General features: G+C 34.4%; 1 protein-coding gene and 1 pseudogene across 4 annotated transcripts in view; both read right to left on the bottom strand.

The window, feature by feature from the left end:
* PHIP (PHIP subunit of CUL4-Ring ligase complex) overlaps positions 1 to 27512 on the bottom strand; it is a 135000-nt gene that overhangs the window by 93785 nt on the left and 13703 nt on the right. For all 4 annotated transcript variants that reach the window (XM_036082212.2, XM_036082210.2, XM_036082211.2 and 1 more), the window contains exons 5-7: positions 26104 to 26254; positions 25918 to 26016; positions 7191 to 7351 (exon numbers count right to left, since the gene is read on the bottom strand). In XM_036082212.2, coding sequence (XP_035938105.1) covers positions 7191 to 7351; positions 25918 to 26016; positions 26104 to 26254 — 411 coding nt within the window. The remainder of the gene's footprint in view (positions 1 to 7190; positions 7352 to 25917; positions 26017 to 26103; positions 26255 to 27512) is intronic.
* On the bottom strand, positions 341 to 4326 carry LOC118529374 (high mobility group protein B1 pseudogene; annotated as a pseudogene).

Below are 27512 nucleotides of genomic sequence, written 5' to 3'. Positions count from 1 at the left end.
CTCAGGCTTTGATTTTGTGTCCTCAGAAATTTATAAATATAAACCTTAAATTCTGTAGGATGACCCCAAGCCTCAGTCCGTTTACTGTTTCTTCATGACCAGACCTAAATCATATTGTCTCAGTAGGAATCCCACCAGATGTATTTTTCAATGCACCACTTGAGAGGACACATAATGTCAACTCATCTCACCACTAGTGAAGTTAATTTTATCATGTGTTTCCACAGTTTCTCCCCTATAAAGTTGCAATTCCCCCCTTTTAATTAATATCTTGCGGGAACATATTGCAAGATTAGGCCAAGATCTTCAGACAAGATCCTCTACCAGCCTTAGCCTCCACTGATGACATACAAATGAATCAACCACCACTATGATGGTTGCCAAATCATCATTCTTTCTACAATTATCAGTTGACATTCAACAGTAAAGAATAGTTTTTCCTCCTTTCTTATTGATTTACTTAATCAGTACAGACTCCTGGGTTCCTATTTTAGTCAATGGTAATAAGACAAAGTCCCTGTCTATGCTAATGAAACTTACTAAGAAGATATCACAAAACCCCAATTCTATCTTACCTTTTTTAATTAAAAAAATTATATTTACTTAGAAGTATTCACAGTGTTAACAACACAGCTGTAACTTTTTTTTTTCTTTTTGTAATTACAGAGAGGTAGTCCATTGATAAAACAATTATTTCCTATTAGCTGCACTGGAGACAACTGAAGATGACAAAACTACCATCCCCACACAAAACTAATTTCTCCTGTGCACCAACAAGAACCTGCTTTAAATTTCCATGCCAATTTACAACCCTCATACTGTACACCAGGCAAAGTTAGTGGCTACTGGAAATACCACCAGGACAGGGCTATACATTTGGTAGTGTGTAAACTATACAAAAAAAGACAACTGACAATTTAAAAACAAATTTTACACAGCCTACATTTTCAAATTTTTTTTTTTTTAAAAGAATGAGTTGTGTACAGGAAGGTTAAATGCTTAATAGGTAAGAAAAAAACCCTGCCTTACTCCTCATCCTTTTCCTCTTCCTGCTTTTTCTTGCTTTTCTCAGCCTTGATGACTCCTTTTTTTTTTCCTCAGCCTTGACGGCTCCTTCCCACCCCGCCCCCTGCATCAGGCCTTCCTTTAGTTCAGTATACAGCAATATCCTCTTTGTATTTTTCTTTCAGCTTAACAGCCTTCTTTTCATAAGGCTGCTTGTCATCTGAAGCAATGTTGTTCCATATCTCTCCCAGTTTATTTACAACCTCACCAATGGAGAGGCCGGGATGTTCTCTTTTGATTTGGGGGTGATACTCAGAATAAAACAAGAAAAAGCCTGAAGGAGGCCTTTTGGGTGCACTGAGATCCTTGGACTTTTTTGTTTCCCCTTTAGGAGGGATATAAGTTTTCATTTCTCTTTCATAATGAGCCCTATCCACCTTTGCCATGTCTTCTAATATTTCTTTCTGCTTGGCAGACATAGTCTTCTGCCTCCCTGAGGAGTAGCTGACTGAAGCATCTGGGTGCTTTTTCTTGTGCTCCTCCAGCGAGTTTGCACAAAGAACGCATATGATGATATTTTGTCTCTCAGCTTCTTAGGAGCTCCTCTGCCCATGTTTAATTACTCTCCTCAGTGAGGTAAAGAGTCACCCAGTGCCTGTCTGGCTCTCACTGCCCAAGCGCGGTCGCTCACAAAAGCCAAATTTTAAAAAATAATAATTTCAGACAGTGATACATATTGCAAGAAAACTACGGTAAAGTGTCTCAATGGGATAAACAATGGTAGAGTATGGGAAGGGAAGGGAGTCAGGAAAAAATCCCTAAGAAAGCAGTGCTTCAACAGAGGACTGCTAATAAAGGAATCAGCCAGGGGCATATTTTGGAAAAGATAATTCCATGCTAAGGGAATAGCTAGTACAAAGGCTCCAAAGCCATAAATGGGCTTTGCAAGTTTGAAGTACAGAAAGGACCAGTGTAAAAGAAGCATACAAGAAGGGGGGAATTTGTCTTATAGACATATGTATATATCTCCCCTAATAGAAGATTCTAAGTTTCTTGCAAAAGAGAACATTATTCATTTTTATCTCTCTAATTGACTGGTTGATTCATTCATCATTTGTTGTACCCCTAATGTACGCACTAGGTACTCCGAGGCATTACAGACCTAAAAAGGTTCAAGAAAAAAGTCTCTGTTATTAAGAAGTTCACAACTTAAAAGAGAGACATCTAAACAAATTCACTGCAACATAAAAGGAAGATAAAATGTAACAGAAGGTATGACGTTCAGTGATAGTACTCTACTTTCAGAAAAGTCTTTTTTTTAAATTGTCAAGCTTTTTGAAAGAGTAGTCTGCATTAAGTCTCTTCCATTTTTCAATTCCCAATCCCTCCTCAGTACATTGTAATCTACTATCCCTAACACCAAAATAAAAGTTTTTTGTCAATGTTATTAATGGCCTTGACAAGTCCAAAAAATGCCTTTCAGTTCTCATTTACTTTAGGTTTACATCTTTTAGAAAATACTGATTCTTTGTTTTTTAAGACACCATTTCTTTTATTTTTCTCTGGCCTCTTAAGCAGCTCAGTCTCAATTACTGACTCCTCTCCTTTTCTTTCACCTGTTTTAAAAGTCAGTCACACACATATGAGGTAATATAAACAATTTCCATATTCCATGATTCCCAAGCTGAATCTTCTAGCCTTAATTTTTTCCCGAGCTTCCAATGCCTCTTGAATGTTTCTATTTGGCTATATAGATTAACAATCTCAAATTTAACATGTCCGCCGTCACAAATTTCTCTACTTAAATCCCTACACCACAGTAAATGACAGGGCTTTCTAACCAGTCACACAGTTTAAAAACATGTGATCCCATACTCTTCTTTCTCAATTCTTCCCTACATTCAAATGAAACTCTTAAATCCTAGAGATTCTATTTTTAATCTATTAATTCCATCCCTACTTTCACTGTGACTCTGTTCAAGTCATGATGATTTCTTTCATGGATCACTGACAGAACCTTTTCACCAATTCCTCTATATATAGACTTAGTTTCAATCTATCCTTAACAATAATGCCAAAGGGACTGTTAAAAAGAGAAATTATACTCACTCTTCTGTCTAAATTTGTCATTTTCTCTCCATTGCCTTCAGGAAAGAAACCCACTCCCCTTCATACATCAACAAAAGGATCTTGATGATTTTGTCCCCCACTAATACCTCTAGCTCTTGCTTAAACGATAATCCATATTTATTCTCTGCCATATCTAATAATATACAACTGCATGTTATATTCTTCCAAGGTTTATAAATGCCTTTCCCTAAGTCTGCAATATCCAGCTAAACTCAGCTGAGGTGTCAGTTCTAGTAAGTTTCCCTTACCATCTCCTACAACACACTGAATTAGACACTTCTATGATACTTCAGTATTTCATATAGCCTCATTCACGCTTCTTATCAGTTGTAGCAATATTGTCTGTTGACAATCTGTGAACTCTCCAGGGACAGATACTTTGTCTTTCATTTCTAGATCCTAAGTATCTAGAAGAGTGACTAATTATAACTTAGAGCATTTATGGAAATATTGTATGTTCTTTTGCCTTAATTTGAAAGGACACATTTTTTTTTTTCCTGTAAAGGGGCAGTGGCACCTGGGTGGCTCGGTTGGTTGGGCGTCTGACTCTTGATTTCCACTCGGGTCATGATCTCAAGATCGTGGGATTGAAACCTGTGCCAGGTTCTGGCTCAGTGGGGAGTCTGCATGAAATTCTCTCTCTCCCTCTGCCCCTCCCCTCCACTCACTAACTCTCAAATAAATAAATCTTTTAAAAAGGGCGGGGGATCTTTTTATATGGCCCTCAATATACTTTTTTTGTATTATGAGTGAATGGCTTCCTCCTGAGAGAATTCATTAACTCTGCTTTTCTTTTTTTTTTTTTTTAAAGATTTTATTTATTTATTTGAAGAGAGAGACACAGCGAGAGAGGGAACACAAGCAGGGGAAGTGGCAGAGGGAGAAGCAGGCTTCCCGCTGAGCAGGGAGCCCGATGCGGGGCTCGATCCCAGGACCCTGGGATCATGACCTGAGCCGAAGGCAGACGCTTTACGACTGAGCCACCCAGGCGCCCCTAACTCTGCTTTTCTTTGGTAAATATTATTTGAGGCAGAGATTCTAAAATCAAGTAAAAAAAAAATTTAAAAACTAAAACTAGGAAGCAAGTCTGACTCAGTAATTATGCTATCTTCTCCCTGGATTCTTCTCATTATTCTACTGGGAAAAATCCATTAAAATATTCTAGTACAAAATATTTGTCAATTGTCCTAATATATAATTTCATTTATCAATTAAAAGAACTTGATTTTGGATCTTGTATAGAATTTGTAAATAAGATTTTAGTTGAGTAAAAAACAAGATGGATAAAATTTATTTAAATCTATCTATATAATCTACAGCAGGAGGTAAAACTTAGTGACTGCTTACTGTAGATCTTGATCTATACTAATTACATGCATTATTTCATTCATGTAGTCATACAAAAATCTTGTGGGGTTGGTACTATTATTATTTCCCTTCCCCCCCCTTTTAAGAGTTGAAAAAACTGGAGATTAAAGTGGTGAGGTAATGTGTCCAAATTGCACTGCTAGGAAGTGATAAAGCTGTGAGCTGAACTAAGAGCCACCTAATGCCAAAGCTGATGCTCTTAAACACAGTGCTATCCATACTGCCTCTAGCTATGTCTACTCAGAAAGACTCAAGAGAATCTGTCCCTTTAACAAAAACTTTCAAATACATCTACACGAGAACTTTAGGAATGTGAAAGGTCTTAAGATACCAAATACATAAAAAGGAAAAACTGGTTTATCTATTACTGAACTGTTATTCCAATAAATAACAACAGTGTGCTCTCTCACAGAAATCGCTCATTAGTCAATCATGATCTACTATCCTAAAGCTTTATCCCATCAGTTTTCAAGACTGATTTTCAAAACATTAGTCAGTGGCTAGTGTGTTTCCACTGGAATGAAGGAACACCCAGCAGCCATCCCACTTCATGAAGTTAATATGAACAGTGAACACATAGGTATCCTATTGCCACTTGAGATAACCATAAAAATACAAGGAAATCTTAAATAACAGTACTTTTCATATCTATGCATTTCTTATCACATGGTGACATTCTGGAATCTACAACTGCAAATCAGCAGTAAAAAATTACAAATAAGACTATGAGTTTGGCCCAATTAGCAAATAATATCACATACATAAAACCTAAACAATTTTAGACTCTGATAAGACCCATATAAAATAATATGGAGATAATTTTCTTCCCTTTAAGTATGTGTCTTCAACTAAAGAAAAATATTCAGAAAACAGCTTCTTCCCATGTCATTCCTTTTCTCCAAATCAAATATTCTTAAAAGTAGGAATTAACTGTCTAGAACGGGGCTGCATGCAGATTTTTTTCTGTACAGGGCCAGATTATCTTAGACTTTGCAGTCATAAATACTCACATGTGCCAGTCTCTGTCATAATTATTCAACTCTGCCGTTTGGTAGCGCAAAAGTAACCATAGGCAATACATACAAAACAACTAAGCATGCCTTTGTTTGAATAAAATTTTATTTACAAAAACAGGCTGAAGGCTGGCTTTGGACCCACAGTAGTTTGCTATCCCCTGGTTCAAAGTGCTGCTCTTCCAACTCCTTATCTACCACTCTACTAAACTCAGGAGATAGCAACAGCACATTATTTCACTGCATTTTCCCTCAAAAAAAATTCTAGGAGATTATGTATCTAATTCAAATCAAAACACACATAATGCTTCATAAAGTACAAGAAACAAATACTTATCATCCTATCATTTTTAAAAAGAGAATCCCCACAAGATACTTTACTAACATCAAAAATTAAGTTATATATTTTTATAACCTCAATGCAAAGGCATAACTTTATACGCACCAAAATGAAGTACAAACACAATACTTTTTTCTTGTTATTTCAGTCTCTTACTATTTTTGAAAGATTCTTTTAACCATTACAAATACCAAATTTACTTTGTTTTGAGAACTGAATTTAAATATTGGTATACTGAACTTGAAAAAGCTAAATGTAATTTTCCATTACCATTTGAAAACAAATTACTGTTATAGATATTTCAAGCACTTTAGCAAATATATAGGTATCTGTTCTCCACTCTGAAAATCATGACCAATCAGAATTTCACTTTTATTTTGCTTCATAGAGAACAATGGAGATAAAAGAGAAGGTGAAAGAGGGGAATACTAATCTAAGAAATGATCTGCAAATGCCTGAGTGGATGAGAGCCAAAAGATATGTATGGAAATCCTTTCCCACATCCTGCTGTTTAAGCTATTTTACAGGTGACTGGGTACATGGGTAGAGAAGTAGATATAAATAAATCTCAGTTTACAAGCATATTTACTTAAAAGAGGAATCTGTAATTGTACCCAACATGTAAAATTTGCAGCTGCTCTCCAAAGACAGAGATAGGAATTTCCATTTTAACTTCCATTACCCAGTGGCTTACTTCAAAGAAAATTAAGGACTCTGTGAATGAATGCATACCTTTAGCCCACAGGGTAGTAATATAAGTACAAGAACTGTATAGTAACTACCACCCTTAGTGTATGTAATAGTTAATGTATCTAAAAATAAATAGAAATATTTCCAAAAGTAATTTTCTCAGTGAAAGCTGAAAAGCTCCACTTTTCTCCATTTAACAAGTTAAAAGAAACAACAGCAAATAAGCCCAAAGAACCTCTTTAAACACAAGATCAAATATACTGAAGAATGAGGTGCTAAGGATAATATAAAAAGTTACATTTAATAATCTCCTCTAATTTGCTTAACACACTTTCGAAAAGCCCCTGGTATGTAATTTAAATTATTATATGATATTTTTATAAAATGTTAAACGGCTTATTTGATATAATGTTGGGAATTATACTTATCCATAATGTAGCACCATCATATAGCTGTGCCTGTACTACATGTCCTTTAGGAACTTTCCAAACTTCAAATAAAATCTTTTATTATAGTAAGCTAAATTACCTGAATATCCAGTTTTTCATTAGGAGAAAAAAAAAAGTTCTGTTTCAAGTTCAACTATAAGCAATGTTTCTTCAATGCCATATATGAATTAAGATCATACTTCAAAATATACTTACAGTAAATATCCGTCTGCCAGTTCGATCAAAAGTTACACAGTACACAGATGACAAGTGTCCAAGAATTCGTTTATGCATTTTCATGTGCTGATATACTGCCGTGGGAACAAGTCGTTCAAGCCTGTATTTCCCATTCAGCTTCCGTGAAAACAAAGTATCCGCTACCAAGAGAAATGGGGGAAATGAGTACAATTCAGAAATTAATTTTCTTAATTATCATCTTTTAAGAATTCACATATTCCAACTTCTCAAATGTTGGTAAAAACAGAGATGCTTTCTAATGTATATGGCTCTGAGTTTTATCGGAATTAAGTCAGGCACTATTATCCTAATTTTACAAATAAGCAAAGTCAGTTTATATGACTGTCTAAAGTCACAAAGTAAGTAAAACATGAAACTAGGATTAAAATTTAGACTTCTTTACTCTCTGGCTAGTACTCCTAAAAAACCAAAAGCATTTTATATATTATTTCTTTAAAATGCCCCCATGAGATATATTTTCTGACAAAAGCAGTTAAAACTGGACCCAGCAATTTCTACTTTTCATCAACCAGCAATTCTTGAACACACTAAATTTGACACACCAAATAATGTTTTAAAAAAACTGCACAAATGAAGTGAAAGGAATAATCCATTGCATTATTTTAAAAAGTAATTAAACTGGGGATCTTGCCAAACACCTGTATAATGATTCCTTCTCTAGAACCTATTATCTCTTCTTTGTCAACTCATCCATTTTAACCATCTTTCAAGATATGACTGAAATTTATCTTCTGTCCAGAGCCTGATGTGCTGACTTCAGCCCAAAATGTTCTCTTCTATCTGAATTACCACTGTACGTATTTTCTATTCTGATAATTACAGACGAAGAAGGTGCTCAATAAATATATGCTGACTGATATGCAGGCTCATTATTCACTTACAGATTCCTTTTAATATACTTTTCAAAATTACTTTTAATATAAGGCTTTTTTCTGACTGTGACTGCCATCTACTTTGCATAGTAAGCACTGCAGCTTCTCACTTGAATTTAGTCCCCCCAAAATTTTAAATATATATACAAAATACTATTTAACCTAGATTTAGAGCTCAGCAATTATGTCCTAAAGTTGATGAAATACAAGTATCTTGGTATAACATAAAAAATCTCAGTATTTATTATTTTATTCATGAACACTAAGTGTTTGGCTCACATTGTATTTAAAAACAAAAAAAAATCTTGGGGACTTGTGAAGAGGAATGTAGAAAAATGCTCTACATTACATTTCAAGGAATAATTACATTATATTTATATGTTCTTTTACTATATCAATTATTTTATATTCTAATAGAATATACCTCTTTGCTGTTACCACATAAATTTTATACTACAATTTATTTTTAACATCTGGGAATATCTGAGATAAGCTTTGACAGTTGTAAATTACCATATTTAGGCTTAAGCTGGTTACACAGTAGCAGTGATTTACTAAGTTTCTAACAAACCTGATACATTTTTCCTTATGCACAGAAATAGCCTGGTAAAAGACATCCTCTGGTGCTTTGGTTCCAAACTGATATAGAGCAAGAATCACACAAACCCACAGACATCAACTGTCTTGCCAAAGGAGAACTTATCCAAACACTAAGGATCTTATCCAAACACTAAGGATCCATGATATCTCAGACTCACCTGTCTATTCTGTAAGAAATTAAGTGATGACAAATAACACAAATGTTGACAGTGTTACCAAGATGTAGTTAATTCCCTCCATCATAAATTTACAAAATTCTCAAAATGACAAATTTTTTAAGACATTTAATACTGTTCAGGTATAAAAATGATTACTAGAAATAATTACAATATCAAAACTATTATTTTAATGATCAAGTACATGCATATATGTCAAAATTTTTAAATATAAATTCATTATAAAGACAATTTAATAATTGGAGTTGATGAAGTATTTTCTAAGCAAAAAATAAGTAAAGAAAAAGAGAAATGTTGCTGCTCTTTTTTTTAAATTTAATTTTATTATGTTATGTTAGTCACCATACATTACATCATTAGTTTTTGATGTAGTGATCCATGATTCATTGTTTTCATGTAACACCCATTGCTCCACGCAGTACGTGCCCTCCTTAATACCCATCACAGGCTAACCCATCCCCCCACCCCCTGCCCCTCTAAAACCCTCAGTTTGTTTCTCAGAGTCCATAGTCTCTCATGGTTCGTTCTCCCACTCCGATTTTCCCCCCTTCATTTTTCTCTTCCTTCTCCTAATGTCCTCCATGCTATTCCTTATGTTCCACAAATAAGTGAAACCATATGATAATTGATTTTCTCTGCTTGACTTATTTCACTTAGCATAATCTCCTCCAGTCCCATCCATGTTGATGTAAAAGTTGGGTATTCATCCTTTCTGATGGCTGAGTAATATTCCATTGTATATATGGACCACATCTTCTTTATCCATTCATCTCTTGAAGGGCATCTTGGCTGCTCTCTTAAACATAGTTTTTTTCTTTTTTTTTCTGAGTCTTTCTAAACTGGGTTAAATCTTTATTTTTATTTTAGGAGTCAACTAAAAAAAAAAAAAGAATATCCCTTTCAAAAAGCTACTTTATAGTCAGCTTTTCAAATAAAACTTTCCAGAAACATTATTTGAAATATATTTATAGTTAAAACTGTAATTCTATACTACCTTTTGTTATGCTTGGCTACCAATTAACTACTGAATATCTATATTATGACTCTATCCTAGCCCAAGTCCTTGACTTCAGACAAATTACAAACTTGTGTAACAATAACTAAAAGATAATCTACTGAGAACAGAATGTAGAATCTGCAGGTAATAACTTGCTGGACAGATTTGATAGAGGGAGTTAGAGAGGAAATGTAAGTATGGTTCGATAGTTTAAGTTAACCTGAGGAGGCTGAATTTGTAGGCCCAACCAGATCAAATAGGTAGAGAATTTTTACAAAGGTAGAGAGGAGGATGTTCTAGGACTCCAATTCAAGAATTCATATTTTCTTTTTCTATACCCTTTGCATAATGTCTATCTCCCTTACCAGATCTTAAATACTCTAAGGTAAGAAATTCTGTCATATTCATTTTTCCCCCAACTGAGTGTAGAACCTTTTAAACTAAAAAATATATAAATGAATCTTAGTTAATAAGATACACAAGATGGTTCAATTTAATCTATAGTTTTATGGCAGAAAGGCAAATGGCAATTATTCACTTTCTAAAGAAACTATTAATAGACTAATTGGATTTTTTCGTAAAAAGGAAATGTCTCTTGGATTATAGAAACCCCTTAAATTTTATTAAACCAAAACATCAATTTTTAAAATGAGCATGGTTAAACAGGTCTAAGGGATCACAAAGAAATAAGTTCCTTATATGACATTATTACAGTTTTAATCTTAAATCAAGTAGCATATAGGACTTGGTTTGAAAGTAGTAGCATATAGGACTTGGTTTGAAAGTACATTTATTTTCCTAAGTATGGTGATGAGAAATATTCTTAAATTAAGCCTGCCAAAGCAAATTTCTATCTTCCTTCACTTGGCAAATTCCTTCTTACTCTCTAAGGCCAGTTAAAATGTCACCTCTGCTAATAAGACTGTAATGAATTTCAGAAGAAACCTAACCGGTTACCTTGTAACATCACTCCTGCGCTCAAAACTACAATGTTCTTCATTTCATTCAGAATAAATACCAAATTCCTTACACATCAAGCCTACCAAGACCATGCATAATCTTGTCTCTCATCACCTCTCTGAATTCACTTGCTACTTGAGACCCTTTACTCAGTCTGCTCCAGCCACTCTAATCTCCCCTTGTTCTCCCCACACAGGAGGAATGTTCCTAACGTCGGGTCTCTGCATTGGCTGTTCCCTTTGGCTAGAATACTCTCCCCACATATAGCTAATTACTTGATCTTCTCCCAAGTCTTTTCTTAGATTTCTGTCACTTCTCAGTGAAGCCTAACCTGATCAGTTCATTGAAAATTGCAACTCATTCCCTACCACCACCTATAACTCCTGGCCCCCCTTTATTTAGCTATTTGTTCTTTTCCCATCACTTATCAACTGATGCTATATGTTTATTTGTTCCTATGTTCAACTGTTTATTTCCTGCCCACCCCGCCCCAACTTATATAATAAGCTCCATATGTACCAGATTTTGTCTTTTTTGTCCTTATATTACCTAAAAGCTGACAATGATGGCTGGCACTCAGTAGATGATCAGTATGTATTTGGGGAATTTAATGAATAAATTACACAGATAATAAAACAATTCGGTTTAAGGAATAAAACAAAAATGGAGAATTTATCAAACAGATTATATATCCAGAATCTCCCTAAATAGTTCATTTCAACTGCTCTGCTAAATAGATTTAATCTGGAGGGAAAGAGAAAAGTAAACATATTTTACTCAATTTCGTAGTAAATAGAACAGTAAATAAAATAAACATTCCAGAAATCACTGTTAACCATTTGAAATATCAGTCGCTTTAAAATATCAAGAGGGGTGCCTGGGTGTCTCAGTCGGTTAAGTGACCGACTCTTGATTCTGGCTCAGGTCATGATCTCCAGGTTAAGGAGTGAGCCAGTGCTCTACACAAGTGTGCTTGTCCCTCTCCCTCTGCTCCTCCCCCTGCTCGCGCGTATGTGCTCTCTCTCTCAAATAAAATCTTAAAAAAAAAAAAAAGGTGAAAATAAATAAAATTTGAAGAGAGAAAAGGAACAAAATGATGAAAACTGTCATCTGTAGCAAATCATTCAAAATGGTCTCTGAAACTTGTGTTCAAACCTGATACTGTGGGGACTATACGCACAAGTCTACAGAACTATTAGAGATAAACAAAAGGCCCACAATTTCTTAATGTTAGATATAACTACATACATATCTAACCAGTGGATTCATATCCATTACTTCTCTAGGTATAAGGACGATAAATCAAATCCCCCCCCCAGTCACTTTTCCCCAGTTTATACTTATTTTTCAAGAATTGATTCTTTTTTCTAATCATAACACTAATTAATGTGTACTCAGTGTAGAAAATAACATAAATGAAAGAAGAAAAATCCATAATTCTATTAGTCACTTTCAAAATTTTACAAAGATTTCCCTCATAAACAGCATTTTAACAGCTATGCTGTATTCCTTAATGAAATAAGAGTTAGCCTCTAAGTTTGACAGACTTGTGTTCAAACCTGATAGTGTGGGGACTTTAAGCAAGTTTCTCTTTCTCTCTAGACTTTAATTTCTCTAGTTATATTTCTTTTTTTTTAAGATTTTATTTATTAGAGAGAGCGTGCACAGAGAGCACAAGCCGGGGGGGCCGGGACAGAGGGAAGGGCAGACTCCCTGCTGAGGAGGGAGCCTGATGTGGGACTTGATCCCAGTACCCTGAGATCATGACCTGAGCTGAAGGCCGACGCGCTTAACTGACTGAGCCACCTAGGCGCCCCTAGTTATATTTCTAGAAACATTTTCCACAATATACTCGACTTTCATATTAATGCTGTTCTTTGACAGCTCACAATTTCACAAAGTTTAGTCAATTCTTTCAATATCTTTCCTTTTTTAAAATAACTTCTTTTACTGATTTAATATGAAGAGTCCTAACCAGCCAACAGTACAATAAATATCCACTTACATTTTCTTTTACTTTCCTGTGGCTTAAAGTTCTCACTTACCTCCTTAATTTATCTGGAGTTTTAGTATATATTGGGGTGAATCTCTAAAGATATTTTTTCTCTCCCAAGTAACCATTTGTTCCAGACTTTTCATTTACTAATCCTTCTCTATCCCATTAAATTGTGATTAAATTATCTTATGTATTTATTTCTGTTTTAGATCACTGACCTCATGTCTATTTACATGCCAGTACCAAAATTTTAATTTTATAACTAATGATGTTCCAATATTTATCTGGCTATTCTTCATTATGCGTCCATTTTTAAATAGTCTCAGTCTTCATTATTATCTACTTTGAGGATCACTGAGAAGTTAAAAAAATAAATTTTTTGGAAATGTAAGGTTAATTTCATTCACTTATAAATAACTGACATCTTTCTATCTAGGAACATGATGCTTTCTTCCTATAGCTAGGACCAAGTTTTCAATACAGATGATTTTAGAAAAAGATAAATATAACCAGAGTTACATTAGTTTTCCTCACTATATAAATCTGTACCTTCCGAACCAACTTCATGGGAAATCTGTATACAAACCTGTACTACCTGAACCAAGTTTTTTAAGAAAAAAATGGGTAGCTGCCAAGAAAGAGCATCTGCAAAAACCTCAGTAGATATAATTTTGAGGACACTGGAAAAATACATGATAAAATCTCTACAAACAAAAAAGAACTAAAGCAGAAATACTATCACTTCCCTCAAAATGTTTAGAGTTTGTTCTCCTTCTGCTAAGTACTTCATAAAATGGACAAGAATATGTGCTGCAATCGCAATAAATTATCCAAGATCAAAATTAACCACTGCTAAAAAAGATGAGTTGGAAAAAAAATATAAATTACTATGAATTAACAAAAATGCAGAGGTTTTTTGTTTGGTTTTTAAATGCTATAATGTCTACTCCAGTGAAGGAAAGCTGTCTTCCCTTAACAATCTAACCTGGAAGGCACCAGAACCAATGTTTGCAACTTCTGCCAGCTCATGAAAGTAGAGCCCTGCTGGTGGCATAATGAATGCAAGGAGAAGCATGTGGCTGTAGATTCCAAAACCCAAAAAATTAATTATGTGTGACAACAGAAAGAGTAGATGAAGAAGCAAAGACAATGTAACTCAGCAGGTATCTCAGTATAACTTGGGCTCTTTTCTTATACAGAAAAAGAGGTACTCAGATTTAAAAAATCAGAGTATTTATTAAGAAGATTATTTTAACTGATTTTTGTTAAAATCATTTTATACTATATTTTGACTAATTCGATTCTGTAATTCTGGTTAACAAAAAAAAACCTTGGAAAGCTCCCAGAGTTTCTGTAAATAAAATGCAAAGGTAGTTATAATTCATAATTAACAACCACAAAAACAGTTCCTAAATTAAAGTAGAAAACAGTAAATTCTGGATAATCAGTACCTAGATTTCATTTTAATCTCCATGATCTGTGTTAATAAAGGCTTTCTAAATGTAAAATTAGTAACTCATAACTATAAAACAAGAGTTTGGAAACGTATAAAACTAAACTTGAGTGAACTACAAAACTGGTAATAAACATGTAAGCAAGACCACATGAAAACAAATTCCAAACTGCTTTATTGCTTGACGATAATTAGTTTTCCCAACACAATAATGCCAGATTCACGACCAGGCACTCAGAGGGCAATTTCTACAGAAATGACCTTCCAAGTTCATCCCAAGTCCAAAAAGTTGCCTACATGTGGTATTGGCGATTTCTAATGTTCCATTAGATAAATGTATTGTGCAGTGTAAGGTATTTGATAAGGCATAAAATTACATAAAATTTTATTCATTTTAAAGAACCACATAAATGTTCTAATGAAAAGCTATGGGGTCACAAAAAATAGCCATATAAATTTCTAAAAAAGAAGTTATGCTAAAGCCAGGAATCAAATACCTGGAGAAAAAGGTATTTGGAGAGGAAAAGTATGAAGAGGAAAAAGACACCAGGGCTTATAGCTAGAGAAGGTCTTACTAGAAGGACTTCAAGAATCCAATAATAGAAAAAGTCTTATCTGCTTCAAATAACAATGTCAAAATACCACACAATACCTAATTCAGTGAGAAAAATGACTATTGAACACTATTATGCTGTGTAGCAGGTTTGAAAAATAATGGCTAATATTACTGAGTGCTTTAGTACATGCCAGGGACTTTATATATATTTTCATTTAGTTTCACCCATCTTTTAAGGTAGGTACTACTATTATCCCCAGTAAGGGGATATTCCTTACCAGTTAGGAAACTGAAAGACAAAATGTAACTTTCCCAGAGGTGAAGCCCAAGGGTTGAATTCAGGCAGTCTGATCCCAAAGAGTACACTCTTACTAGGTAGACAGATATTAGAAAAAAAGACTGAAAGGAAATATGCCAAAGTATTAATAGCAGATAACCAGAGAGACTAACTGATTTTTGAGCTGTTCTCTGTTTTCCAAGTTTTCTCTACTGAGCATCTATTCATTCAAAATATAGCTCAGTCTACCTGAAGGAACTCAAAAGAGCAATATGAAAAATCTAAACTGTCTAAAGAGATTAACTTAAATTCAAAGACTGAGAAAAACAAGCCCAGGGATAAAGATGCAAGGAATTTAAATTTATTTAATCATAAAAAAAAGAAACCCTCAAGACTAAGTATATTGCCAATTTGACAATGGATTGAATGATAACCTACAAAGAATTCACATCTGGTTTGGTTCAAAAGCCATAAAATAATACAAAGTGCCATCAATTTTGTTTATAAGTTTTGCTTCTAAAAGCTATCCCATTAAATTTTTAAAGTAAAAGAGAAATGTATCAAAGATCGTGTAGGTTCAATTTTATTTGGGAAGGAATCGCCTAAGAAAGAATTTTTAACATTTAACTTACTATAGAGCCACAATTGAAAAGCTTGCTGCAATAATTCTCCTGAGGTTACTAACATAGACATGAGTAGGAATTAACAACCAAATATTCATAATTTGAGGGCCAGAGATAATATGGGAAATAATTCAACACAGACTGGTTTATTTCTACACCATCATCAGGTCTTTATGTCATCTTGTACCAATAACTAGCAACCAACCACCACAAGAACAAGACAAATAAATCACCATTACTATAATGAACAAAATTCCCAACTTTAGTTAAAGTAGCAGGGGGTGGCGACATTAGAAGGATAATCCTGTGAATAGGTTTTGTCCACAAAAAAGAGAGAAGGCAAGAGAGAACAGAAAAGGGAAATAATCACCTGAGCAACATAGCACCCATGAGAGCATCTCTCTTTATTTTACCATTGTAACTAAAATAATTAGAATGCACAGTAACTACCTTCCAAATCTCTACACAGTCAATTTGGTGTTTAGTTGTACCTCTTGTATGAAAGACATCATGTTTTTAAGATTTAGTGGATATTACAAAGATAAATAAGATCTAAAAAGGAGAACTCAAATACTGAAATAAAATACAGAAAGTAAAGAGATGATTCCAAGAGTTAAAGCAAAAAATCTCATGAACCAAGTATGTAACAAGCACATACTAAACAAACCCCAAAACACAGACATCATAATTACTAGGACTGTAATTTACTAGAATTGTAAAATTACTTGATTTGTATTACTCTTCCTCCTCTTTTCTTTCTTGGAAACTAGTCTGATACTACTTCAATCAGAAAATAATACAATGGTAGAATATTATCAGTTTGAAAATGTTTTTATAATAATTTTAATAAAAGTTCATTCTTTAAAAGTTATGTAGTTTTATGCCAAACATTTTAATCATTCAATTTTAACAAATTTTAACAAATTTAACAAATTTTAACAAATTTAACAAATTTTAAATCAACACAAACATTTATACAGCACCTACATGGGCCAATGAACTAAGGGATGTAACAAAGAAAAAGAAAAGACACAGTACTTACCCTCATGGAGACTGCAGTCTTGCAGGGAAGACAGACATGAAACAAGGACTTACAATAAGAAGTGTCAGCAAAAAAAAAGGGTTCAGAAAAATCTTGAAATATACAGCAGAGGGTCCTAAATATACGGCAGGGGAAGGAGGGATTGGTTATCAGCGAGTCAAGCTTTTCTGAAAAAACTAAGACCTGAAAAATGGAACAGCCAAAGAATGTTGGTGGGAAGGGAGCATATTGTAGGTTGAGGCAAGAGCATGTGCAATGGTCTGAGGCTGTAAACACAGTACTCAAGCTACATAAGGAAGCCAGGTATGGCTAGCACACAGAGCACAGAGAGGCAAGCGTGGAGAGAAGAGATGGAAAGGTAGGGGGCAGACTGCAGAGTGCTTTCTAAGCTATGGTCAGGCATTCTGGACTATTTCCCCAAAACAGTAAGTTGAAGGTTTTTAAGGAGAAAGAAATGGGAATAATATTAAGATTTGCTTTGGGATAAACAACTGCAGTTTTATCTCTTTACCACAACGAGAACAGATCACAAGGGATATGATTAAAAACAAAAGCCTATTTTGCAAAAGAAATCAAAGGGTTCAAAAAAAATTTTCATTTTAGAAAAAAATTTAATCAGTTTGCCAACAAGATTCTTAAGACTTTCTCAAGGAACTGAATGATTTTCTCTCAAATTATTTATCTAGTAAGAGATAAAGAACATACCACGTTTTATTCTTTCTAAAGTTCTCACTCTGAAGCATAGTTCCAAGGCTCCTATACCTAAATCAATAAATGGACAGAGGTGGTACAAGACTAATGCATAAAGAATTTCACACAGAAAGCAAAAAGGTGCTAAATAATTGTGACATAAAATTAAATGCATAAGATCAGGAAAAAATAACCAGGGATAACTGAGTTGGTCACTACCTCTTAAGGTTCAGTTTCTTCAATAAAGTGGGGGTATCTTGCTATGAAAAGCAAATAAGACAAAATGTTTTGTAAACTCAAAGGTATTATATATACTATATTATATATACTAACATTTATATTGACTGTCCTTAAAGAATCAAATCTTCATGTTATGAAAGTAAATCTTACTGAACACAGGTTTTCTTTTACTTTTTTAAAGACTTTTGTGGGAGATCATTTTTCCTCGTGTCTTCCTTAAGGAGCGGAACAAATTGCTGCTCTGTTTATATAAATATCTACTCAGCCTGATCATGGACTTCCCAGTTTCAAGATGGCTAGGAAGACATTCAATCCTTAACTTCAGAGGTTCCCTGAAGAAATTCAAAATAAAAAGTCAGAGACTTTATGAAGAAAATAAGATAATTTGCTCCATCTATATAGATATGAAATTCAACATCAAACCCAATAAGCAATCTGGAAAAATAGGGGACACAAACTAAAAGGGGTAATGAATGGCTAGTGCTTCCTAGTTACTACTGCAACTGTTTGCCAGACACATCACAACAGGAGGGCAGGGGGCACAGAGGATACCTCTCATCACAACTATGACCTTAAAAAGAATTTCCTCTCATTATTTACAAAAGAAAATAAAACACAGCTACAAGAGCAACAATTTGAACTCACCTAAGTAAACTGTCATTCTTCAAAGTGTTTCCCCTTTTTTGGTCAATCATAAATTTGAAATTTAAGCAAAAGAAAAAATATAAATAATAATGTCTATTTTATATATTTGGTACTTTGGCATAATGAACATTAGCTTTATTTCCCTTAAGACAAAAATGCGATACATCTTAGGAGTCTCTCATAGCTACCTGTTCTTAGAAGGAAGTAGGCTGGGGAAAGGAGGGGAGTAAGCAGAAGAGAATTAAAAAAAACAAATGCCTCTGGGGCGCCTGGGTGGCTCAGTCCTTGGGTGTCTGCCTTCGGCTCAGGTCATGATCCCAGGGTCCTGGGAGCGAGCCCTGCGTTGAGCTCCCTGCTGAGGCCTGCTTCTCCCTCCCCCAACTCCCCCTGCTTGTGTTTCCTCTCTTGCTGTGTCTCTCTCTGTCAAATAAATAAAATTTAAAAAAAAAAAAAAAAAGCCTCTGCCAAATGGAAATATATCATTCTGAACTTTTCTTGTCCCACCCCATTCATTAATTACATCAATTATCTACTGCCTCTTCATTTAATATTTACTAATGCTGAGGAATTGGGTCCATAAAGAGCAATAAAATATAATCCATCGACAGATGAATGGATAAAGAAATTGTGGTATATATATACAATGGAGTATTATGCAGTGTCAAAAAAATGAAATCTTGCCATTTGCAACAATGTGGATGGAACTAGAGGGTATTATGCTAAGCGAAGTAAGTCAATCAGAGAAAGACATTATATGATCTCACTGATATGTGGAATTTAAGAAACAAGGTAGAGGATCATAGGGGAACAGAGGAAAAAATGATACAAGATGAAACCAGAGAGGGAGATTAACCGTAAGAGACTCTTAATCTCAGGGAACAAACTAAGGGTTGCTGGAGGGGACGGGGGTAGGAGGGATGCGGTGGCTGGGTGATGGACGCTGTGTATTGTGTAAGACTGATGAATCACAGACCTGTACCCCTGAAATAAATAATACATTATATGTTAAATAAATAAATAAATAAAAAGAATCTCTATCCTCCAGGCCCTAACAGTATCATAGAAAGAAACAAAGGTAAATAAAGATCATTCAGGGAACAGATTAAAATATAGAAGCCAAGACCAAAAAATAAAAACCTCAAAATATAGCTAAGTCAGAAATGATTAAACAACACAAATTATAAAACTATTAACACTACAAAAATGGAAGTAAATGGTAGAAGATGAGTTCTGAAAGAAAATGGTTACTGAGAAAATAATAGGTCAAAATGAATGAGTGACAAGCAGTTGCCTAACTAAAGATAAAGTATGGACTGAGTGAGGGCAAAAAAGGGACAAGACTTAACAGAATATTAAGCAAAGGATAAATGAACAGAAAAGAAACCCCAGATTATTACAACCTTATAATTTACTGAATTATGTGTCACATGTTAAATTATATATGTTAAATCTTATGATTTATAATAATATACAATATTTCTAATGCTCATGTAAGAAATACAGTCTTATGAAGAAAAAATTAACCCTGTAACTTCCAGATCTCAGCCCAGTGCCAAATATGTTAAGAAATTACCAACTGCAGTATAAGTCAAATATTAGAAATGTGGCAAAACATAGCAGTGAAAATAAAAAGCGATAAGAACCTTCTCTTCAAAAAAGTACTAAATGAGAATTATAGGAAGGACAGAAAGTAACATTTATTGTAGTCTACTTTTGTGCCTCACTTTACTATCTTAAATATTTAAGTTTCCAAATTACCAAATATGGTAGGTATTATCCTGATTTTATAAATGAGGAAGCCGAGAAGCTAAAACATTAAATAATTTGCCTAAGGCCACACATCTCGACTAAAGCAGACTCAAGATTTATAATCTAATTTTAAATGAATCTTTGCTGCCTTTGTTCAAACTGGTTTTCTCAGAGAAAACTATAAATGTAGATGAGATCTAAGACTTCTTTTCATGTATAAGCTTCTTAGTGTCAACTGGATGCTTGTGTAGTAAGGCTACTTTTCAAGGCAAAGCTGTTTCCTTAACACATATTTTTAAGAATCAGGTTCCTCAGTACTCCTTATCCCCACCCACCAAAACTGCAGCCTTGCTACAGAAACAAGTAAAATGACAGAAGCAACAAGTAAAACAAAGGTATGAACAAACAAGATAAGATATGGAAAACCTGGAGATATAAAGTTACTTTGCTAATATGGTAAATATAGGAAAAATACAAATAGGCAATTAGCAAAAGATTGCTTTAATATATAACCTTTTCCACAAGATAAACATGCATTAAACGAATCTCCAAATTTAACCTTAAAAAACAGCTTTTTTTTTAAAAAGATTTTATTTATTTATTTGACAGAGAGATAGAAAGCACAAGTAGGCAGAGCAGCAGGCAGAGAGAGTGGGAGAGCGAGAAGCAGACTCCCAGGACCCTGGAATCACGACCTGAGCTGAAGGCAAGACGCTTAACCGACTGAGCCACCCAGGCACCCCTAAAAACAGCCTTAATGTACCTAAGTCTCTTCACCCATGTCATTTATTATTAACTAGGGCTGTTTATCGTAGGCAAATACAGAGTAAATTAAATAGGCATAATTTGGGTAAGGAGGTTGGAAAAAGGACAATGCCTGAGATCACTATTTTTCTGAAAGTAATGTGCCTCATACACGTTCATGTATCTCTTCCATAGAAAATCAGTTAGAAGCTAGTGATAACAGATTGGTGTGATCTTTCTTTTTTTCCCCCTCATTAAAGAGGTTCTAGAGGACTGGAAAGCTTCTGAACATTTTCATTCTCCTGCCCTGAGAATGAAATTCCAGTTCAATTTTCACAATTTACATCAAGGACTAGGAGATACAAAACAGGATTTATAAGCAGACACCAAAATAAGACAGGGTAAGAAATGCACTGAGATAAGCTCAAGGCTTGGTTCTTAAATTATGCAGGCACGAGTTTTAACATGCTGAGTGTAATGAACTGATAACCCAATTCATTAATTAACCTTAATTTCTTAAAAACCAGTTTTTTGGGGGAGGGGCGCCCGGGTGGCTCAGTCAGTTGAATGTCTGCCTTCGACTCAGGTCATGATCTCAGGGTCCTGGGATTGAGTCCCTCAGCAGAGTCTGCTTCCTCCTCTCCCTCTGCCCCTCTCCTTGCTAGTGCACACGCTCTCTCTCAAATAAATTAATAAAATCTTTAAACACACACACACACACAGTTTCTGGGGTTTGGCCTTAATTCAAAGCCATCCTTGGACCAAGTCTCTCTCTTCTTCCAACCATCTATTCCATTTTTTACTCCCTACCCATTTGTGAACTTTTCTTGTCCCACTCCAGTTCATCAATCACCAACTTCCTCTTTACTTAATATGTACTAATGCCGAGGAGTTGGGTCTATAGAGAGCAATGAAACATAATCTCTATCCTCCAGGCCCTAACAGTGATAAGGAAAAGAAAATAGTAGAAAAGGAAAAGAAATAAATAGACACAACTATGTGACAAAAGCTACAGGAGAGAGAAGTGTAAGTGGACACTGAAATTTTAAAGGATGAATAGATATTCAGCGAACAGACAAAAAAGAGACATTGCAGAAAGAAATAAAACATGTACAGAGACAAAGGGATAAAAGAGTTTAGCTGTTAAAAACTGCCAAAGAGTTGTACAAAACTAGCACAGGTACAGGTGAGGAAAAGGTGCGAAAGATGGGAAAAGGTCAGTTTTGTGAGCCACATTACACAGTTAAGACTATATGAAGTCAGTGATAGAAAGGAGGCATGGCGTGATCATATATGCATTTTAGAACTTTCAGAGTTCTCAATTGGAAGCAATTTTGCCCCAGGGACATTTGGGTATGTCTGGAGACATTTTTTGGTGGTCACAACTGTAGGGGGCAGGAGGTGAGGAGTGCTACTAGCATTTACTGGGTATAGGCAGGGATGCTGATAAAACACCCTACAACGCACAGGACACTAGCCTACAACAAAGAATTATCTGGCCCAAAATGTAAATAGAGCTGAAGTTACGAAACCCTGATTTGGAGCTAAATCTTACCTAGGGTAATGGAATAAGGCTAGCGGCAAGGGATTAAGTAGTCTATAAATTCTAGGGCAGCAGAGGTCATGTTCTTGTTTATCCTGCAACTCCAGATCCTAGCCCAGTGCCAGGTATAATACAGATTCTATATTTACTTAGTAAGTGAATTAATGATGTTAGAGCCCCAGGCAAGAAGTACCAAGACCTAAAATGTGGCTGTTGCAGTGGTAATGAAAAACAGATTCAAGAAACTAGAATAGAATACATATGCCTTATTTACTAAATGAATTTAAGATATGGATTAAGAAGTCTAACTCCCAGGCTTGGAATAACAAGTTTCAGAGGGTCAGAAATTCTATTTTACACATTTTAAAGTTTCAGACAAATGTGAGATATTCAAATTGAGAAGTACAACAGTTTGCATGTAGTCTGAAAAAATCTAAGAAAGGAAAATCCAATTTATCACCCCACTCTTCTTAAATGATTCCTCTGAGTTTAAAACAGGAAGTTCAAATTAAAAAATAAACACACCCTAAATGCAGTATGGTAACCTGGATCAGATCCTGGAACAATAAAAGGTAATTAGTGGGAAAATTTGGTGAGATATTAAAAAGGTCTGGTATTTAGTTAATAATAATGTGCCAATGTGGGTTCTATAGTTTTAAGATTATAACATTAGGAAAAATTGCATAGAGGATATAAAGGAACTGTGAATTGTCTGTGCAACTTTTAGTAAATAATTTCTTATTCCAAAATTAAAAGTTTATTTTAAAAAACCTGTATCTCAAATGTGTCAAAATTTAAATATCTGAATCTATAGTATAAACTTTTAAATCTATAGTTTATGAAAAGCTAAAATGTTAAGAAGGTTTTTTTTTTCTTACATCCATTGACACTTGATAGTACTATACAGACCAAGGAAAGAGCAAAGAAAATCTTTAAAGGTAGCCAGAGAGAAAACAGCAAAGAGGAATCAACAAAAGATATATATATATATTTTTAAATCTTCTAACCCATACTCTGTGGTAACTTGAAATGACACAATGTATCACCATGCAAGCAAAAAGCTTGATGAACTTTTCTTTCCATTACCACCCTATACCCAATTTTGTAGCAATGACAAAACATTCCAGACTGTCACCAAGGGGAACCGACAAGACATGACACCAACTATGACTATATAAGTAGAGTTGTTTTGATTAGTCCAGCTTTGCTTTAGTGACTTAAAAAAAATTATATGCAAATACAAAAAAGCAGGTAAAATTGGCTTTCTAATAGTTATTTTTTTAAATATAAAGAACAAATATTTTCCTGAAAATATGAATGGAAGAAAAAAACATTTATCTTAAACCCTAGAAGTGAAATTAAGTCTTTCAAATAGGTACAAAAATGACCTACTTGGTAATTAATTCTGTTACCTAAATACACCAGTTGCATTTCTCTGCTGTGACATAAAACTCAAGATATTTTTTGCCATATTCCCTATATCCATGTCATCAATACTTACTGATCTGACCATTATGATTTAATACCAATTTTCTTGAGTAGCCAAATGCTTCTAGTTAGCTACTAAAAGCTAAACTAAGTTTATCTTATTGAAAATAAGGCATAGCAAAATGGAGTTAGTCTGGTCTAATGGCGCACTAATTGTGTAACCCTGGTCAAGATGCCGAACCTTTCAATGCCTCAATTTCCTTCTCCATAATGTAAGAATAGCTCCTCTTACAGACCATTTAAGGTTTTAAAAGAAAAAATAAATGGAAAATGCCTGGCACACAGTAATTACTCACATAGCAAAAATTAAGAGAAGTTACTGTCAATCATTCTTGTACTTTCATTGGCTACCACAGGGCTACTGGACAATGTGCTGAAAGAATAACAACACATTCCCCTTACTACATAGACCTGCAGTTTTTCAAGAGAGGATGAACTTCTCTGTGCAGGTGAAGCTCCTATAATATTTTACCTTCCCCTTCTTTAAAGAAAACTATTCTGCCCCCAGTATAATTTTCTAAGTGCAAACATAAAATATACTCTAGTGTCTCAAATCCTTTCTCGTTTTAATAGTTGTTCTTTGTATACAGATTACCTATAGATGTCATTATGTAACTAAGACACTCATATGCTGAAAAAAAAAAAAATCATCCATGATTGCCTGCCATACAAATATTACACAGGATACCCTTGGAAAGGTCAGAGACAAACCAGAATATGTCACAGAGACAAAAAGATGCAAATCATAAAAGAGAAGGTGATAAAGAAGATTAAGTAAGAAAATCTAGCATCTGTTCAACTGGAGTCCCAAAGGGGAGAGAAAGATGATATTTTAAAAGATAATGGCTGAGAATTTTCCAATGCCAGTAAAAGACATTACAGATTCAAGAAACCCAATGGATCTCAAACAAGATAAAAAAAAAAAAACAAAAAAAACCCCACCAACACCAAGACATATCACAAACTGCAGAAAACCAGCAAGAGAGATAACCTTCCAAGCAGCAACAGATTTAAACCCACATCTACCAATAATTATATGTATAGGACAAAATGCCCTACACAATACAAAGACTGCCATACTGTATTTTTAAAAAGCCACTTCTATGCTATTTTTAAAGAGATATGGAAAATAAAAAGACAAAAAAAGGTTAAAAGTAAAACAATGAGAAAAGGTATGCTATATTAAGCAAAAGGCAAAACTGTAATGTTGATGATCAGTATAGTAACTATCCAGAAAAAGAAGAAATAAGTAGGATTTGGATAGGTGGAAGAAGGAGAATAACAATCCTAGGTAGGCAAAAGAGTGGCGGTGGGAGAAGAGGCTATGACCAAAATATGAAAGTCTCTGAAAATTAAAAGTTTAGACTGGTGCGAGAGGAAGTATGACACCATTAAAATATCTTAACCTCTTTTTACTTGAGCAGAACAACAACAGAGCAAAGGTAGAATTAAATAAGATTAATATTACAGTGTTATAAGTATGACCTGGAAGAGAAAGAGGGAGAAGACACTGAAAGCAAGAAGATTAGTTTGGAAGATGGTATAGCAATCCAGGTAAGAGAAGGGCCTGGTAGTAGAAGAGATAAAGGAATGAATCTAGGAGACATTTCAAGAGGAAGACCTATCTGCATCAGTTTTCCTTTGAAATTTTAAAGGCAAAAAAAAAGCACTGCTTTATTAAAAAAAAATAACCAAACTATTTTTGTTTTCCACCATTTTAACTAATCTGTAATACGATATACAGTCGCCCACAAAAATCAATCTAATACATTTTAGGAAACAATTTTTTGTAAAAGTAATGTATCAATGATCTAGTTAGTCTCCATTTCGTACAATATGTACAATCCATAATTACACATTATGACTTCTTCACTATTAAGATTACTGACATAGTAAAAAATATCTGATAGCTTTTTCCTCTTTGAATGCTAATGCACAGAATATGAAGTTCTTTTTAAGTAACTAAAACATTTTTATTTTCAAAAGCTCTTTACCAAGAGGATATCAACTTGGTAATGAACTCAAACAACTCACCAATGCTGGGTGGGCTACCATAGTTAATTGGTGACTCGGGTGGTCTTCCACAATGCAATGCAGCCAGAGCAGATCCTTTCCACACAACATGCTTGCAGCCTATTAAATACACATATTTTTATGGATCCAAAAATAGGACACACACACAAAAAAGAATGTCTAAATCCTAGTAGAAATTTTTCATACTTTTATTCGTGCGTAGCAAGGACTGTCTTCCAGCTCCTAATAAAGTTTGTACTCCAGGAACGCTTTGTGGAATTTCTTGTTCAAGAAGAGGTCCTAGCCGATGACATATTTGCAGCAAGTGATCAGGTGCTAAATGTCTGTAATACTTCACCTATTATGTGAAAGACATATAAAATACTTGCTAAATAAGGTGATATAGTTCTTTATAATAAATAAAATATATTTTAAAAAATAGAGTAATTTGTCCTGGCTAGTCAACATTTTATTTTACTTGGGGTAAAAGTTCATGTTTATTCTGTGCAACCACTTGACTCACAGAATAAAATAGTTATCCATTTAATTCACTGAGGAGAAAAACTGCTAAAGAATTAATGTAACTAAATATAGCCAAGTTATAAATTAGCAGATTCTAGTCAATGCAAATATTGAACAAAGAAAAAAATATACAGCATTATAACCTAAAATGATTTTGTTATAGTTTAACATTTTCATTTTCAAAAACTTCAAACAAAGAAGTCATCCAACTATAAAACATAATGAGTATTTTGGATCTTTTACATTATAAAGAATATCTCCAGAATAATTAAGTATAAAAAAAAAATCTTGATGGTTCATGTTCTCATAACAAAATTTAAAAACACTTATATTAAGGGGAGCCTGGGTGGCTCAGTCAGTTAAGCGGCTGCCTTCAACTCAGGTCATGATCCCAGGGTCCTGGGATCAAGCCCCACATCGGACTCCCTGCTTGGTGAGGAGTCTGCTTCTCCCTCTCCCTCTGCCTGCTGCTCTGCCTACTTGTGCTCTCTCTCTGTCAAATAAATAAATAAAACCTTTTAAAAAAAAAAAAACCAAAACACATAGCCTCTATGAAGAATTTTGTAATTTATTCACAAAAAACCTTAGAAAGGTGAAATTCCAACTATTAATTTAAATAAGTTTAACTATAAAATAAACCTACCTACTACAAAAAGTTTTGGGCACTTTTGGAAAAACTTCAAACACGCTTAATTTATGCTAGCATTTGAAAGCAAGATATGAAATTCTAGTATTTTTATTATCCATCCTGAAATTCTTTTCAAAGAATCTAAAGAGAATTAAAGGAAAAAAGTATTTTATCGCTTTATAGTTAGATTATCAAGTTATAGGGGCGCCTGGGTGGCTCAGTTGGTTAAGCAACTGCCTTCGGCTCAGGTCATGATCCTGGAGTCCCTGGATCGAGTCCCACATCGGGTTCCCTGCTTGGCGAGGAGCCTGCTTCTCCCTCTAGCCCTCCCCCCTCTCATGTACTCTTTCTCTCTCTCATTCTCGCTTTCTCAAATAAATAAATAAATCTTTAAAAAAAAAAAAAAAAAGATTATCAAGTTATAAAAAATTTCTCAATATACTACCTAAATATTATAGTTCAACTG

The sequence above is a fragment of the Halichoerus grypus genome, chromosome 9 (assembly GCF_964656455.1).
Source record: "Halichoerus grypus chromosome 9, mHalGry1.hap1.1, whole genome shotgun sequence".
Lineage (NCBI taxonomy): Eukaryota > Metazoa > Chordata > Mammalia > Carnivora > Phocidae > Halichoerus > Halichoerus grypus.
Note: the sequence above shows the minus strand (reverse complement) of the source record. Positions and strands in the feature narration are given on the sequence as shown.